We start from the raw sequence: 16,055 nt of genomic DNA, 5'->3' as shown, positions 1-16,055 counted from the left end.
TGGATGGTATGAGCAGTGATGTCTTAACTGTGTCCTGAAAGCTGTGGCTCGGTGTTTTATAATGTTGTTCACGAAATGTGTTCCGTTGTCGCAAAATATCCTTTCTGTTACTCCAAATCGTGGTACAATGTCCCTTGTAAGCGCTTTTGCTACGGTCGATGCATCCGGTGATTTAGTCGGGAATATTTCTACCCACTTTGAAAAGGTGTCGATGATAACTAGGCAATATTTCCTTCGTTCGCGTGGTGTTAATTCAATAAAATCCATGCAGAGATGCTGGACTGGATACTCTGGTGAAGGGAACCGGCCCCTTGTGGGTCTCGTGTTTCCTTGGGGGTTGTGTTTTGCACATGTAATACATGCCAAACAACATTTTTTAGTAGTTTGTAAAGCCATATGTTGTAAATACTTAGTTTATTATAGATACCATCCCCCCTGTTGCGACATGGTTCATCCCATGGCTCAAAAGGTCGCATATCTATCTAAACTTTTTTGGAGTACCAGCTTGCCTTCTTGTCATCTCAATAAATCATCGTCTTTTTGTTGTGCTTTGTTTGTCTTCCACTGTTGTTTTTCTTGTTCTGGAGCATTGTTCTGCATGTTGTTGTTTTTTCTATAGTATCTCGTTGTCTAGGGCAGGCATGTCCAAAGTCCGGCCCGCGGGCCAATCACGGCCCGGTCAGATTTCATACGGCCCGCAGCTTCGGTCTTATAATGTATTAGTTATGGCTCGCTGGCTCTGTCAGAATAAATAAATCATACAAATGTAAAGATGTAATTCCTCCTTTCACCACACGGTGGCAGCACCGTTCTAATGCTATCTGGCTCTGCATCCCTGCTGTGAACCCTTCTCAAATCATTTCTGCCATGGCGACCGCAAAAAAAAAAGAGAAAAGTTGACAGTGAGGGCCGCCGCTTTCAGGAGCGGTGGGAATTACAATACTTCTTCACTGAAAATCGAGGCAATTGTGTTTGTCTAATTTGTAAAGAGGCGGTTGCCTTGTTTAAGGATTTCAACGTAAAGAGACACTACGAGACTAAACATGCTCCAACGTACGGCAACCTAACAGGGAGAGGCCGCGCTGAAAAAGTGAAGCAACTCCAAGCTGCTCCGGCATCACAACAGAGAGTCTTCACGGGCCTCTGAGTCAAAGGAAAACACAACAAAAGCCAGCTATGTTAACAGCTAAACATGGCAAACCTTTTACTGAAGGTGCGTTCATCAAAGACTGTGTCATAAAAATCGTGGAGAACATTTGCCCCGAGAAGAAGCAAGAATTTATGAATGTGTGACATTAGTGTCAGCAAGTTATCTGTTCCTTGATCAATCTGAAATTGAGTGTTTTGAACGGTAGCGTCTGTCACTATTAACAGTGAAAAGCCTAAAGCACACTAATGCACTTGGACTTATGGCACTTCTGTTATTAAACTCTTGAATAAGATGTGTGTTATAACTGTTGATGTTATGTACCTGTAGATGTGACACAAACTATTGCTTTCTGAAAGATCTTGTAAAAGACAAAGGCAAAATTCATTTGTTTTAAAGTTTAATGGTAACAGACCACTTCGCATTACTTATAACTCCTGTTTAAAATGTTCATGAGGCAAAGATATTTAACTCGTGGAAATTGAAGGTATTCTATACAGTTTGTTCAAAGTTATCTGACTGAATGAAAGGCAGAATTGTGTTTTTAGAGTTGTTCACGTCTGCCTGAGTGGCTTATATTTGGTGACATTGTCATTTGAAAAATAAAGGTAATTGTGACAATGAAAATTGTTTTATAACAGTGTGTATTTTCATGTAACTTTTGTGGTTAAAAAAATGTCAGAAGGAACTATTGGCCCCCGGGCATCTTCACTTTATCAAATTTGGCCCTCTTTGCAAAAAGTTTGGACACCCCTGGTCTAGGGCAAAGGTCCTCAACAGGGGGTCCGCGACCCCTAGGGGGTCTGTGGTGGTACTGCAGGGTGTAATTTTTCATATTTTTCCAAAATCGTTTTCTGTTTCTGGTGTCCATTGTATGTTATGGTGGGCAGCCACAGGGTCATCATAAATGAGTTTAGACAGTGGGGAAGTCATTTCTGCAAATACTTCTCCGTTTGCTGATCTTACTCAGATCTGTTCTTGTGCCAATTTCTGTAATTTTGGGTCCTCATCACTCCTAATAAGTGACCTACATGCTCCTGAATCGCACAATAAGGTTACTTCAATCTCTTCTATCAGTAGAGTCACAAAAGGTTGATCTTGTTCTGTGAGTAGTATTTCAACTGTACTTATCTCTAACACATCACTGGTCTCCTCCTCTTTAGTTTCTAGTTGGTCTGTGTCTGTGAATCATGTGAATGTGTGTGTTTCTGTATGACCTGATCCTGGAGTGGTTGTGGTTAGTCATGTTGAACCTGTCTGCCACCGCCAACCGTCTACTGCTCCTCCTCCTCCTCTTCCTCCTCCTCCTCCTCTTCCTCCGCTCCTCCCGTCTCTCCACCCCCTGCAGTCTCTTGCCCAGTGTCCATTCCTCTTGCAATTATAGCAGGTGTCCTTACCTGTCTCTGGTGGTCCTCCCCCACGGCCGCCAGCCCCTCTCCATCCACCTCGCTTCCTCCTTCTGGTTGGAGTAGAGGGGGTGGAGTTTGGTGACGGTGTCGTGGGTTCGGAGACGGAAGCTGGCTGAGCAGCCGGAGACGGAATAGACGGTAACGGGCGGATCAGCTGTTACCGGGACGTCTCCCATGTTAGGGTATGGAGGAGGATCGGGCCGCGGTCCCATGTTGGGTCGTTTTTGTACCACATAATCATCATCTTCATCATTTTTCCGGGAGAAATGTATTTCAATTATTAGATATAGTATTGGTGCATTAAGAGCTATACTACCTTCCCCCGCCTTTTTGTTTTTAATCTCTCCCAGATCAGTTCTCTTTCTCTTTTTTTTTGTACTTTTCCTCTCCTCTTTTCAACTTTTTTCTTTTATTTCCCTCACACTTGCTCTCTATCTTCTCTGTCAACTCTCTACATGCTATCATTGTCAGTTTTCCCTTGAATCTGTGTTCCTTTTCCCATTTTTTTCAAATATTTTACGTTATCTGCACCTTTTGAGTGCATGTGTTTTACGTCTCCCTCCAGAGGTATCTCTTCGATCTTATTACAGCATAATCCCATTTTTTCTGTCTGTGAGTCAACCAGTTTGTATGGAGTTCACCCGAGCAACCGGACGCTCACAGTATCTAATTATTTGTATATTTTTATTTATTTCATCTTCCGGAAGTTTTTTTCTGTATTTATCTGGAGGTCCCTGACCTATTTTTGTGCGCGTGACTTTTAGTTTACCTAGTCTACTCAGACTCTTTAGTTTACCTAGTCTATTCAGACTCTTTAGTTTACCTAGTCTACTCAGACTCTTTAGTTTACCTAGTCTATTCAGACTCTTTAGTTTACCTAGTCTATTCAGACTCTTTAGTTTACCTCGTCTACTCAGACTCTTTAGTTTACCTCGTCTACTCATACTCTTTAGTTTACCTAGTCAATTCAGACTCTTTAGTTTACCTAGTCAATTCAGACTCTTTAGTTTACCTCGTCTACTCAGACTCTTTAGTTTACCTCGTCTACTCAGACTCTTTAGTTTACCTAGTCAATTCAGACTCTTTAGTTTATCTAGTCTATTCAGACTCTTTAGTTTACCGAGTCTATTCAGACTTTTTAGTTTACCTAGTCTATTCAGACTCTTTAGTTTACCTCGTCTACTCAGACTCTTTAGTTTACCGAGTCTATTCAGACTCTTTAGTTTACCGAGTCTATTCAGACTCTTTAGTTTACCTAGACTACTCATACTCTTTAGTTTACCTAGTCTACTCATACTCTTTAATTTACCTAGTCAATTCAGACTCTTTAGTTTACCTAGTCAATTCAGACTCTTTAGTTTACCTCGTCTATTCAGACTTTTTAGTAGGTCCCTGACCTATCTCTTTTTAGTAGGTCCCTGACCTGACTCTTTAGTACAACAAGAACAAAAAAAGTCTTACACGGGTGTCTGACGTTTGATGGTGAATCAGTCTTGTTCTAGGATCCCGTCACCCCTCCTCTCTCCAGTTCGTCCTGGCCTCACCAATGTCCAAACTGTTTCGATAAAGAAACAGGGCGGAGGTCTTTCCTCAGGAGTCCCAGACTCCCCCGTGAACGGTTTCAGGCTGTGTCCGGAGAGAGGAGGGGATGTTGGGATCCGGCTCGAAGGACCAATTATGTTAGAAAAATGACTCCGAGGCTGAATTCAAAATCAAACACATCGGACATTTATTCTTGCAAGAAGGAGCAAATACATGTACACTCAAAGAAAGGTGTCCAGCATTGCTCGAAGTCTCTCCTCCGTAGTTCAGCTTTTATACAGCGTGACAAACAGTTGACAGTCATCCCCACTTCCTCTGTAGATCTGATTTTGTAGATAGTACTGAGTGAGGTCGTAGGTCACCAGATAAAGGTACAGAGACGTTGTAACTGAGACTAGAGAACCATGTTGTGCAGATAAATGGGTTCATCTTTCCTGAGACAACAGGAACATGTTATGCAACAGATAGACAAACATTTGACAAGTATGATGAGCTCATTATTTCCCATCATCATCTCTCTCAGATTCCTCACGTTTCCCGTGTTTCTTTGTCTGACTGATTATTTGTGGAACGTGTCCGAGCCGTCCTCTCCTGAGTCGCAGCTCCGCCTCACCTGCTCCTGATCACAAGTGACAAAACTGCACTCAGTGAACTCATCAGCTTCTCCTGCTGAAATTATCTGGTCCTTCAACTACTCTGTGCCAAATGAAGTCACGTCAGGTGGTAGTTTCAGTCTCTGTGTAACTTGTTTAACTTGTTTTTTTTGTTGTTGCTTCCTGGATTGCAGCCTGTTCAGTCATCAGCTCCTGTCTGCCTCGCCCCGTATGCGTCTTTTGGTTAAGTTTGATTATAAAATGCGTTTCTTTTTGTTAAATCCCTGATGTGCTCCGTCTTTGCTGCGGCCAAGAACACAAAATATACAAAAATAATATAAAAAGCTGGTTTATTAAGGACTTTGACTTGTAATGGAGTATCTTTGTTTTCTTTGCTGTATTTGTACTTTTACTTCAATAAATGTTCTGAATACTTCATCCAACACTTGTCTGAGTTTAATTTGAAACTAGATTAGATGTTCATTTAAATTTAAAAAGAGCTCAAGTGAATAAGGAGTCAGTGATGTGTTTTTTTATGTGGAAAAGGCATCATGATTTGGTTTGGAAGGAGGGATTGTTGATGAAATTAAATATGATATTAATATGTGTCAGAACATGTCATCGGATTAAAGAGATAAATGATGTTTCCTCTCAAGTTCAGGGTGATGTTGGACGATCCCTTTTTGCTGATGATGGATCAGAAATGAATGCTACCTACATATCATCCTTTTAACCAGGACACATAAAACAGTGTTGTTCACCAGGAAGAGAGGAGTTGATGCTCAGATAAAGATTCATGGACAAAACATCATGACGGTAAGATTCACTTTAATCCAGCAGCAATATGAATCTACAAACATCACATATATAATAGGAAAACACCAACAGGGAACATTTTCTGCTTCGTGTGTACTTTTACTTTTTGTGTTTTCAGTGTATTTTTGCTGATGATACTTTTACTTCAACAAGGTTTTGAATGCAGGACTTCTAGTATTTTCAGTCTGGTATCAGAACTTTTTCTGAAATAAAGGAGCTGAATTCTTTCACTGCTTCATATATAGTAATATAGATTATTCAGAGGGAACAAAGCAGCACTTTTACTTTAATACTTTCACTAAATGTTGCTGCTAACGCTTCTGTACTTTTACCTGAGTAAGCTGTTTAATTAAGGACTTTGACTTGTAATGGAGTATCTTTGTTTTCTTTGCTGTATTTGTACTTTTACTTCAATAAATGTTCTGAATACTTCATCCACCATTTGTCTGAGTTGAATTAGACAACATGATGCTGCTGTTTCACAAACTGACCACGAGAGGGAGCACTCTGCCCACTGACAGCGCTGGTTGCCGCTGAAGACTCTAAATCAGGGGTCTCAAACTTAATTTACTTGGGGGCTGCTGGAGGCAGAGTCTGGGTGAGGCTGGGCCGCATCGGGTATTCCACAAGAAAAGCTTTGTTAGAAAAATTCCAATCTTCTCAAATGTCTTTATTTTTATTTTTTTAACACAAAATAAGATGAAAAAATAAATAAACAAATTAAGAATTAATAAGTAAATAAATCAGTAATAAATAAAATAATAATAATTAGATTTCTCTAGTCAGCAACTATGTGTGGTTTCTTCAGTCTTCTATATCTGCTGTATTCAGATTTAAACGTCTTTATTAACAGTTCTTTAACCTCAATGGGTTCTTCTGAACATGAATGGTCCTGAACATGAATGGAACATTGAAGAACATGAACTGTTCTTCTGAACATGGCTTCTCTTGCCTACTCCTTGCTGCTGGAGACCTGGCAGCGCTTCCTCTCGCATAGCTGAGCCACATTTGTCTTGAGGGAGGAAGCAGTTGAGACCCTCAGTATGGCTTGAAGATGATCATCAGTAAGTCTGGACCTGTACTTGGACTTATTGAAGTTCAAGGTGGAGAAGAGCTTTTCGCACAAGTATGTGCTCCCAAAAAGACACATGGTCCGCTTGAACATTCGGGAAAGCTCAGGGAAGCTGGGGGTCAATTCTCTCAAAAATGGCCCAAGCTTGTCTGCTTTTCCACTCACCTCCCTGAACTTGGCTTTGAGGTCAGAGTTGCACTGCAGGTCAATGAGCTCCATTTGAAGCACAGGAGGGGCATCTTGCACATCAAAGGAGAAGGGGTCCGCAAAAATGTGAAATGTGGCTCTGTGCGTCTTGAAGTCTGCAAATCTGTAATCGAATTCCTCCTGTAGCTTCAAAATGGCATCAACATACTTCTCACCACTGAATGGTGTGCCTGCATCCACGAGTGCCTTGCATGCTGGGAAATGGCAAAGGTTTGTCTGAGAGAGCTGGGCTTTCCATGACACAAGTTTTGTGGAGAATGCTCTCACGTTGTCATAGGCAGCACTGACCAGTTGCCCCTGGCCTTGTAAACTCTTGTTCAGTACATTAAGCTCATGTGTGATATCAACAAGAAAAGCTAAGTCCATGAGCCATTTGGGATCACTTAGCACAGGAACAGCCATCCCATCCTTCTCCATGACGGCTTTCACTTCTGCTCTCAACTCAAAAAATCTCTTCAAGGCGTTTCCCTGCTGAGCCAACGTACCTCGGTGAAGTAGAGCACATCCCCATCTTCTGACTCTATTTCCTCTAAGAAAGCACAGAACCTTCCCTGGATCTGATTTGGTTGATGCATTTCACAACGACAGACATCACATTGTCAAACTTCAGGCATTTGCTGCAAAGGGCCTGCTGATGGATAATGCAGTGCAGAGCAATGGCCTCCTCTACACCCTCCTCTTCCAGTTTGTTTTGAACAAGTGCCACCAGTCCATTTGTCCTCCCTGTCATTGATGGCGCTCCATCGCTTGTTATTCCAACAAACCTCTTCCGTGGCAAACCGGCATTCTCAATGGCATCACACAGCTGGTGAAACATCTCCTGAGCGGTGGTCTGGCCATGCATTGGGATTACTGTGAGCAACTCCTCTATCACTTCACAATTGTCATCGATACCACGGACATACATTGCGAGCTGGGCGGTGTCTCTGATGTCTTTGGTCTCATCAAGAGCGACTGAGTATACACTGAAATATTTGGCTTTCTCACACAGTTGATCATAAATGTTACTTGACAGGTCAGAAATGCGCTCTGCTACGGTGTTGGCAGAAAGGCTGATGTTGCTAAACCGACCTTTCTTTTCCAGACAGACGATACTTGCAGCCTGTAATATGCACTTTTTGATGAATTCACCTTCTGTGAACGGCTTTCCCGCCTCAGCAATCATCTCACTAACCACGTAGCGAGCTTCGACTGCTGCATTATTCTCTTTGGTTGCTTTCTTGAAGAAATCTTGTTGCCTCAGTAGACATGTTTTAAGATTTGCAGCCCGGTTGGCTCTCTCATCTCCCTGGTATTTTACGTACTCCTCAGCATGTCTAGTTGTGTATTGACGTTTCAAATTGTATTCCTCGTGCACCCCAACTTTCTCTGTGTAAATAAGACACGTCGGGGTGCCCCTGTGCTCAACAAAGAAATATTGCATCTCCCACTTTCCCTGGGATTGTCTGTGCTCATCACCAACCTTTCTCTTCACTGCAGGCTTTGAAAAAGACATGTTTGGGGCTGTGGGATATATTTTAATTCCACTTGGTGTCACTGTCGTGTTTAGCCGTGTTTATGACATCATATAGAAATATATGTAGTGTTCATCGTGTGAGGCAATGCAAATAACAAAATAATGACCCCCAAATAACGGTGCGACCCTATAATTGGTCCGGGTTATCGGGGACTGTTATTGCCGACGGACAGGTGTCGGTATGTGACTGCAGACCACATTAGACTACATTATTTCCTTTCTTTTATCTCGCCGCGTACGCATCACTTTGATTTATTTTGTCAGAGAGAGACATATATACGTATAATGTCCCGCTGGGCAGCAACTTAAAAAACTTATTTTTGAAGTGTTGTGAACGCAGCGCGCTGGGACGAATGTCCACGTTTGCCGAATAGAAACGAGGCAGCCAGCCAGGCCCGGAAGAAAACTCTCCATGGCAACGCTGCTGTCACTTTCACTCATTGAGAAATGTTGCTCTGATTGCATCAAGCCCGGTCGATGTCCCGCCCCCGAGAGCCAAATACCCACCGTGATTGGTCGGTTCGTTCAGCTCCGCACACAACACTGGAAAGTGCCATTCATAGAAAACTCGCGGGCCGCACTAACATTAAACTTTCATATGAAGGTGGGGGCCACAAAATATCGTCTCGCGGGCCGCAATTGGCCCGCGGGCCGCGAGTTTGAGACCCCTGATGTTCACTCAAAGAAAGGTGTCCAGCATTGCTCGAAGTCTCTCCTCCGTAGTTCAGCTTTTATACAGCGTGACAAACAGTTGACAGTCATCCCCACTTCCTCTGTAGATCTGATTTTGTAGATAGTACTGAGTGAGGTCGTAGGTCACCAGATAAAGGTACAGAGACGTTGTAACTGAGACTAGAGAACCATGTTGTGCAGATAAATGGGTTCATCTTTCCTGAGACAACAGGAACATGTTATGCAACAGATAGACAAACATTTGACAAGTATGATGAGCTCATTATTTCCCATCATCATCTCTCTCAGATTCCTCACGTTTCCCGTGTTTCTTTGTCTGACTGATTATTTGTGGAACGTGTCCGAGCCGTCCTCTCCTGAGTCGCAGCTCCGCCTCACCTGCTCCTGATCACAAGTGACAAAACTGCACTCAGTGAACTCATCAGCTTCTCCTGCTGAAATTATCTGGTCCTTCAACTACTCTGTGCCAAATGAAGTCACGCCAGGTGGTAGTTTCAGTCTCTGTGTAACTTGTTTAACTTGTTTTTTTGTTGTTGCTTCCTGGATTGCAGCCTGTTCAGTCATCAGCTCCTGTCTGCCTCGCCCCGTATGCGTCTTTTGGTTAAGTTTGATTATAAAATGCGTTTCTTTTTGTTAAATCCCTGGTGTGCTCCGTCTTTGCTGCGGCCAAGAACACAAAATATACAAAAATAATATAAAATGCTGGTTTATTAAGGACTTTGACTTGTAATGGAGTATCTTTGTTTTCTTTGCTGTATTTGTACTTTTACTTCAATAAATGTTCTGAATACTGCATCCACCACTTGTCTGAGTTGAATTTGAAACTAGATTAGATGTTGACACGGGGAACACGTCTGCACTACATTTAACTATAGTATGGAGGAATCTAGCAGGGATGTGTGAGTGGGATGTAGAAGATGAAACATCGGTGGGTGGCGGCCATTTTCCAATATGCTGTAAAGTATCATTATAAAGGAGGAAGCAGGAGATATAGTAGGTAAGTTGGTCTTTAAAATATATATATATGAGAGAGAAATGGATCAAATAGATTTAAATGAAGATATTGAAGAGATTGATAGAAAATTAATGTTTACAGTGCTGGAAGCTGCAAATCCAACAAGTGCTAAAGGTGAAGGAAGGATGAAGAGAAAGGCTGCCCCCTGGTGGACAGATGAGTGTTGGAGAGCAGCGACAGAAAGAAACAAAGCTCTCTTAGGTTATGAAGAAAAATCACATCACTTCCAGAATTTAATACAATACGAACAAGCAGAAACGAGGGTTCATAAAAAATCATTCTGAAAGCAAAGAGGGAAATCTGGAAGAGTTATTGGATCAGATTTGGGGGATGATTAGAAGCAGGAGAGGAATTAGAAGAGTACCGCAGGTTAGTTAAGATTATAAGATTATGGAAATAATGATTACAGACAGATTCACATTTTATTTTGAAACCATGGAGAATGATACCAACTCATCAAAGTGGATTTCAGAAAGGTAGAGGAACTATGGACCCAGTTATTTGTTTAGAAACAGAAATTTAATTAAAACTGCAAGCAGTGATGTACGGGCCCTCGCACTCCCACGCGCCGCCTCCCAATAGTGCAGCAGGCTAGTGACCACATATCCCAGGGTAAAGTTGCTATTTTTGTCTCGCTTCCTGTCTCCAGCAGGGGGCGCTGGCGAGCCGTTTGGCCACGCCCACTTGCAAAACACATCAAATGTATCATCTCACCATGCCGGATGTATGTGACACGTTTCGTGAGGTTTCAAGCATCCTTTGACCTTAAACATCAACTTCCTGTGCCACGGCGAGTCATCCAACTTTGCCGCATCGTCACGGCGACGCCCATTGACAAAGTCGAAGGAATGTCTCAATATATCATCAACTATATGTTTAGGTTATTGTGACCCAACTTTAGGTTCATGTGATCAACCAGCTCGATGTAGAATGTGAAAGTATGAAAAGTGTCATTTCCAGTGGCCAACAGGGGGCGCTATGACTATGAGCGAATATTACCCCACAGGGGTCTTCAGGGCGGGGCTGTCATCATACCTGTGATGTTTGGAGAAGGTCGGTCCATGTACATAAGATTTAAAGCAACTCGTAGTTTCATGGCGAGACGCTCAAAATGGCAGCCACGCTACGGGCACACACATCTACGAAAACGAATTATTTTAAGAAGATTTAATCCCAAACATGTTTTCTATCCAGAGAACCCAAATTCATGTCGGGACGACAAAATCCCTCGGAGGAGTTTGACAAAGTACAACGTGTCAGAATTGCCCAAAATGGCGACTAAATTCAAAATGGTGGACTTCCTGTCGAGTTGACCTAATGGTGCAATGTATCTTTTTTCTGCATCGAGGTGTGATACACGTGTCCATTGGATTTTGTGAATTTAGGTAAATGTGGCCGCCGGGGCATCTCTTTAGGGGGCGCTCTCGAGCCATTTGGCCACGCCCACTCGCGACTCCACTAGAATACAAAATTTTAGACGGGAGACAAATGTTTATCGACTTTCATGAGTTTTTGAATATGATAAAGCCTCCAAAAAGGAAAATCACTTTACGTAAGAAGAAGAACGTCCAAGAACATCTTTACGAAAAACAACACCGCTGTCGCACCGATTCTCGGTGCTCCGGCCCTAATTAATATTTACAGTGCTGGAAGCTGCAAATCCAACAAGTGCTAAAGGTGAAGGAAGGATGAAGAGAAAGGCTGCCCCCTGGTGGACAGATGAGTGTTGGAGAGCAGCGACAGAAAGAAACAAAGCTCTCTTAGGTTATGAAGAAAAATCACATCACTTCAAGAATTTAATACAATACGAACAAGCAGAAACGAGGGTTCATAAAAAATCATTCTGAAAGCAAAGAGGGAAATCTGGAAGAGTTATTGGATCAGATTTGGGGGATGATTAGAAGCAGGAGAGGAATTAGAAGAGTACGGCAGGTTAGTTAAGATTATAAGATTATGGAAATAATGATTCCACACAGATTCAGATTTTCTCCGTCGGGATCTGCGCCTGTCTCTGTTTGTCGTTCCCTCCGTTTCCCCCGATCTCCCTTTTCCTGGTGTTTCCTGTCTCTCCTGTTTGTTTCTGTCCTCCAGGTGTTTCTATGTTCTGGTCTGCGTCTGGAGGGTTTGGATTCATTGGTCAGCGCCTCCAGTCACCTCCCACTACCACACCTCTTTCAGCTGGCACAGCTGCTTCTCATCCCGGTAATCACCACCTGGCATCACGTGAACCCCGGACCTGGACTCCACCTGCGTCCGTCCGTCCGTCCGATCGTCTCACCTGGTACCACGTTGCAAGTTCTGTAAGTCCGGTTCTGACCCCCCTTGTCTGTCTCCCGCCTGCCGCGGTCCTGCCTGTCTGTCTGCTACCAGGTGGTACGTACCCGCCGTCCTCCGTCGGTTCCTCGGAGACCACCGGGTGTCCGGCCCCCTGCTCGGCGTCGGTTCCTCGGAGACCACCTTGCTGCCCGGTGTGGAGCGCGGGGACCGGTGTCCATTGTCTGAGGCTATTAGAAGACGGTTTGTAACTTTCACCAGTCCTGTTTCTGTGCTGTGATGAACTCTAAAGCCCGACTGAACATCTTCAAACAGACCGTTCCTCTGGAAATGATCACAAAGTTGATTTGCAACAACTTTTTCAAGGATTTTAGAAACAAACGGCAGGTTGGTAACTGGTCTGTAAGTTTTCCTGAAACAGCTGATCAAGAGTCGACTTTTTAAGTACAGTTTTGATTACAGACACTTTAAAAGCTTGTGGTACATAAACGGTTCCAAGAGAAAGGTTTGATCTGATCTAATATAGAAGTACTAATTAAAGGGAAGACTTCCTCGAGGAGTTTAGTTGGGATGAGATCCAAGAGACCGGTAGATGATCCAGATGAGAAAATAATTGAAGTTAGCTCGGAGATCTCAACAGGAGAGAAATGTTCAATTTGGGTGTAACAGACTAAAGGTCTGACTTTTTAAAGGAGTTACCACAAAGTTTAGGTCTGGGGTTAATTGATAAGCTCGAGTGGAAGATTACTGCCAGAATCTGGAGGAATATGATAATATGGGAGGAGTTGTTTCATATCTTTGTCCACTTTTATATAAAGTCTGAGGGCACAACACAGGACAACCTTTTGGAGAATAAAAAACTGGAGCGCAAACTGTGAACACAGAATCAAAGAAGAATCTAGAATTTAAAAACTTGAGGTGACGAGTGTTTTAAACAGGAAATGATTGAAAAGGAGGCTTGAATACAAAGTGCTTCTCTCCTCTTCCTGGAAGTGAAACTCACACAGTCACTGCTGCTGAGAGGTGAAATGGAGCAGAAAGGAGTTCAGCTGGACCGAAAAACCTTCTCTTGTTCCATCTGTCTGGATCTACTGAAGGATCCAGTGACTCTTCCATGTGGACACAACTACTGCATGGAGTGTATTAAAGTCCACTGGGACGGACGGGACGGGAGTCTACAGCTGTCCTCAGTGCAGGCAGGACTTCATACCGAGGCCTGTCCTGGACATAAACACCATGTTGGCAGCTTTAGTGGAGGAGCTGAAGAAGACTGGACTCCAAGCTGCTCCTGCTGATCACTGCTATGCTGGACCTGAAGATGTGGCCTGTGATGTCTGCACTGGGAGAAAACTGAAAGCTGTCAAGTCCTGTTTAGTCTGTCTGGCTTCTTATTGTGAGAAACACCTTCAGCCTCATTATGATGTCGCTCCATTAAAGAAACACAAGCTGGTGAACCCCTCCAAGAAGCTCCAGGAGAACATCTGCTCTCTTCACGACGAGGTGATGAAGATGTTCTGCCGCACCGATCGTCAGATTATCTGTTATCTCTGCTCTGTGGAGGAACATAAAGACCACGACACCATCTCAGCTGCAGCAGAAAGGACCGAGAGGCAGAGAGAGCTCGAGGGGAGTCGAGGAAACGTCCAGCAGAAAATCCAGGACAGACAGAAAGATGTGAAGCTGCTTCAGCAGGAGGTGGAGGACATCAATCAGTCTGCTGAGAAAACACTGGAGGGCAGCGAGAAGCTCTTCACCCAGCTGATGAGTCTCCTCCAGGAAAGAAGCCGCGATGTGAAGCAGGAGGTCAGATCCCAGCAGGAAACCCAAGTGAGTCGAGTCAAAGAGCTTCAGGAGAAGCTGGAGCAGGAGATCGCTGAGCTGAAGAGGAAAGACGCCGAGCTGGAGCAGCTCTCACACACAGAGGATCACAACGAGTTCCTGCACAACTACCCCTCAGTGTCAGCACTCAGTGAGCCTACAGACTCATCCAGCATCCATATCCGTCCTCTCACCTACTTTCAGGATGTGACAGCAGCTGTGTCAGAGGTCAGAGATAAACTACAGCAAGTTCTGGATGAAGAATGGAAGAAGATCTCAGTGTCAGTGAAGGAAGTGGACGTTTTACTGTCACAACCAGGACCAAAGACCAGAGCTGGATTCTTAAGATATTCACAAGAAATCACACTGGATCCAAACACAGCAAACAGAAAGATGTTATTATCTGATGGGAACAGAAAAGTAACACGAATGGATCAGAATCAGTCTTATTCTGATCATCCAGACAGATTCAGTGGATGTTTTCAGGTCCTGAGTAGAGAGAGTCTGACTGGACGTTGTTACTTTGAGGTGGAGATGAGAGGAGGAGTTCATGTAGCAGTCGCATACAAGAATATCAACAGAACAGGGAGCGGGATGGAAAGTAGATTTGGATTTAATAACAAATCTTGGTCATTAGATTGTTTCAATAACAGTCTTTGGTACAACAACATCAAAACTCCCGTCTCAGGTCCTCCACCCTCCAGAGTGGGGGTGTACCTGGATCACAGTGCAGGTACTCTGTCCTTCTACAGCGTCTCTGAGACCATGACTCTCCTCCACAGAGTCCAGACCACGTTCACTCAGCCGCTCCACGTTGGACTTTGGTTTGTCTCCGTTGGAAACTCTGCTGAGTTTTGTAAACTGAAATAAACTGAAGTCTTTCAGGTTTCAGTGGGTTTAAACCTGCATTTTCATTTTCCATTTTATTTTCTCTCCATCATTGAGGCGTTTCTGCTCTGAACAAAGATCTGCTGTCAATCAAGCATTATGGGCGTCACCTGGACGTCTTCTTGATAGTTGTTATCTTCATGTTAATATGTTTTATTATTGTTTTTAAGCTCTTTTCACACCGTTCCTGTAGTGAAAACCACGTATCTCTAAATTTGGTGAAGTTGAATTTTGAATTATTTTCTGATAAACTAAAGAGATTTAAATGTTCTTTCATGGACTGAGATGATTCTCCTGCTAAATTAACTATTTTAAAAAAACCTGACAAAGCTGAAAAGGTGTTTATTTCTTAGATACGTAGTTCTCACAGGACAGCAACGCTCCAAATATGTGATGATCTGGTTCAATATGACGCTTTACAAATCAACAATATATAAAGTAGTTGAAATGAGCAAAACCTTCAGTGACTATGACGGTAAAATTCACTTTAATCCAGCAGCAATATGAATCTACAAACATCATATATATAATAGGAAAACACTAACAGGGAACATTTTCTGCTTCGTGTGTACTTTTACTTTTTGTGTTTTCAGTGTATTTTTGCTGACGATACTTTTACTTCAACAAGGTTTTGAATGCAGGACTTCTAGTATTTTCAGTCTGGTGTCAGAACTTTTTCTGAAATAAAGGAGCTGAATTCTTTCACTGCTTCATATATAGTAATATAGATTATTCAGAGGGAACAAAGCAGCACTTTTACTTTAATACTTTCACTAAATGTTGCTGCTAACGCTTCTGTACTTTTACCTGAGTAAGCTGTTTAATTAAGGACTTTGACTTGTAATGGAGTATCTTTGTTTTCTTTGCTGTATTTGTACTTTTACTTCAATAAATGTTCTGAATACTTCATCCACCATTTGTCTGAGTTGAATTAGACTAAATGGTGCTGCTTGTTTCCAGAATGGCCACCAGAGGGAGCACTCTGCCCACTGACAGCGCTCGTTGCCCCTGGAGACTAATAAGTGAACTTATCAGAGGTAAAACAAAGATCCTCAAATCTTTGTT

At 42.9% G+C, this 16,055-nt stretch overlaps 1 protein-coding gene across 1 annotated transcript; it reads left to right on the top strand.

The window, feature by feature from the left end:
* The first annotated feature begins 13,146 nt into the window (after nucleotides 1-13,146).
* On the top strand, nucleotides 13,147-15,903 carry LOC138210868 (tripartite motif-containing protein 16-like). Its single transcript, XM_069170210.1, is given in 2 exon segments — nucleotides 13,147-13,452; nucleotides 13,454-15,903. Coding segments are annotated over 2 exon segments (1,659 nt in total). The 5' UTR covers nucleotides 13,147-13,312; the 3' UTR covers nucleotides 14,973-15,903.
* The last annotated feature ends 152 nt before the right edge of the window (nucleotides 15,904-16,055 follow it).

Source organism: Embiotoca jacksoni, unplaced genomic scaffold, assembly GCF_022577435.1.
Source record: "Embiotoca jacksoni isolate LCO1_2020_lvr unplaced genomic scaffold, fEmbJac1.0.p SCAF_48, whole genome shotgun sequence".
Lineage (NCBI taxonomy): Eukaryota > Metazoa > Chordata > Actinopteri > Embiotocidae > Embiotoca > Embiotoca jacksoni.
The sequence above is the reverse complement of the archived record's forward strand: the minus strand, read 5'-3'. Positions and strand labels throughout refer to the sequence as shown.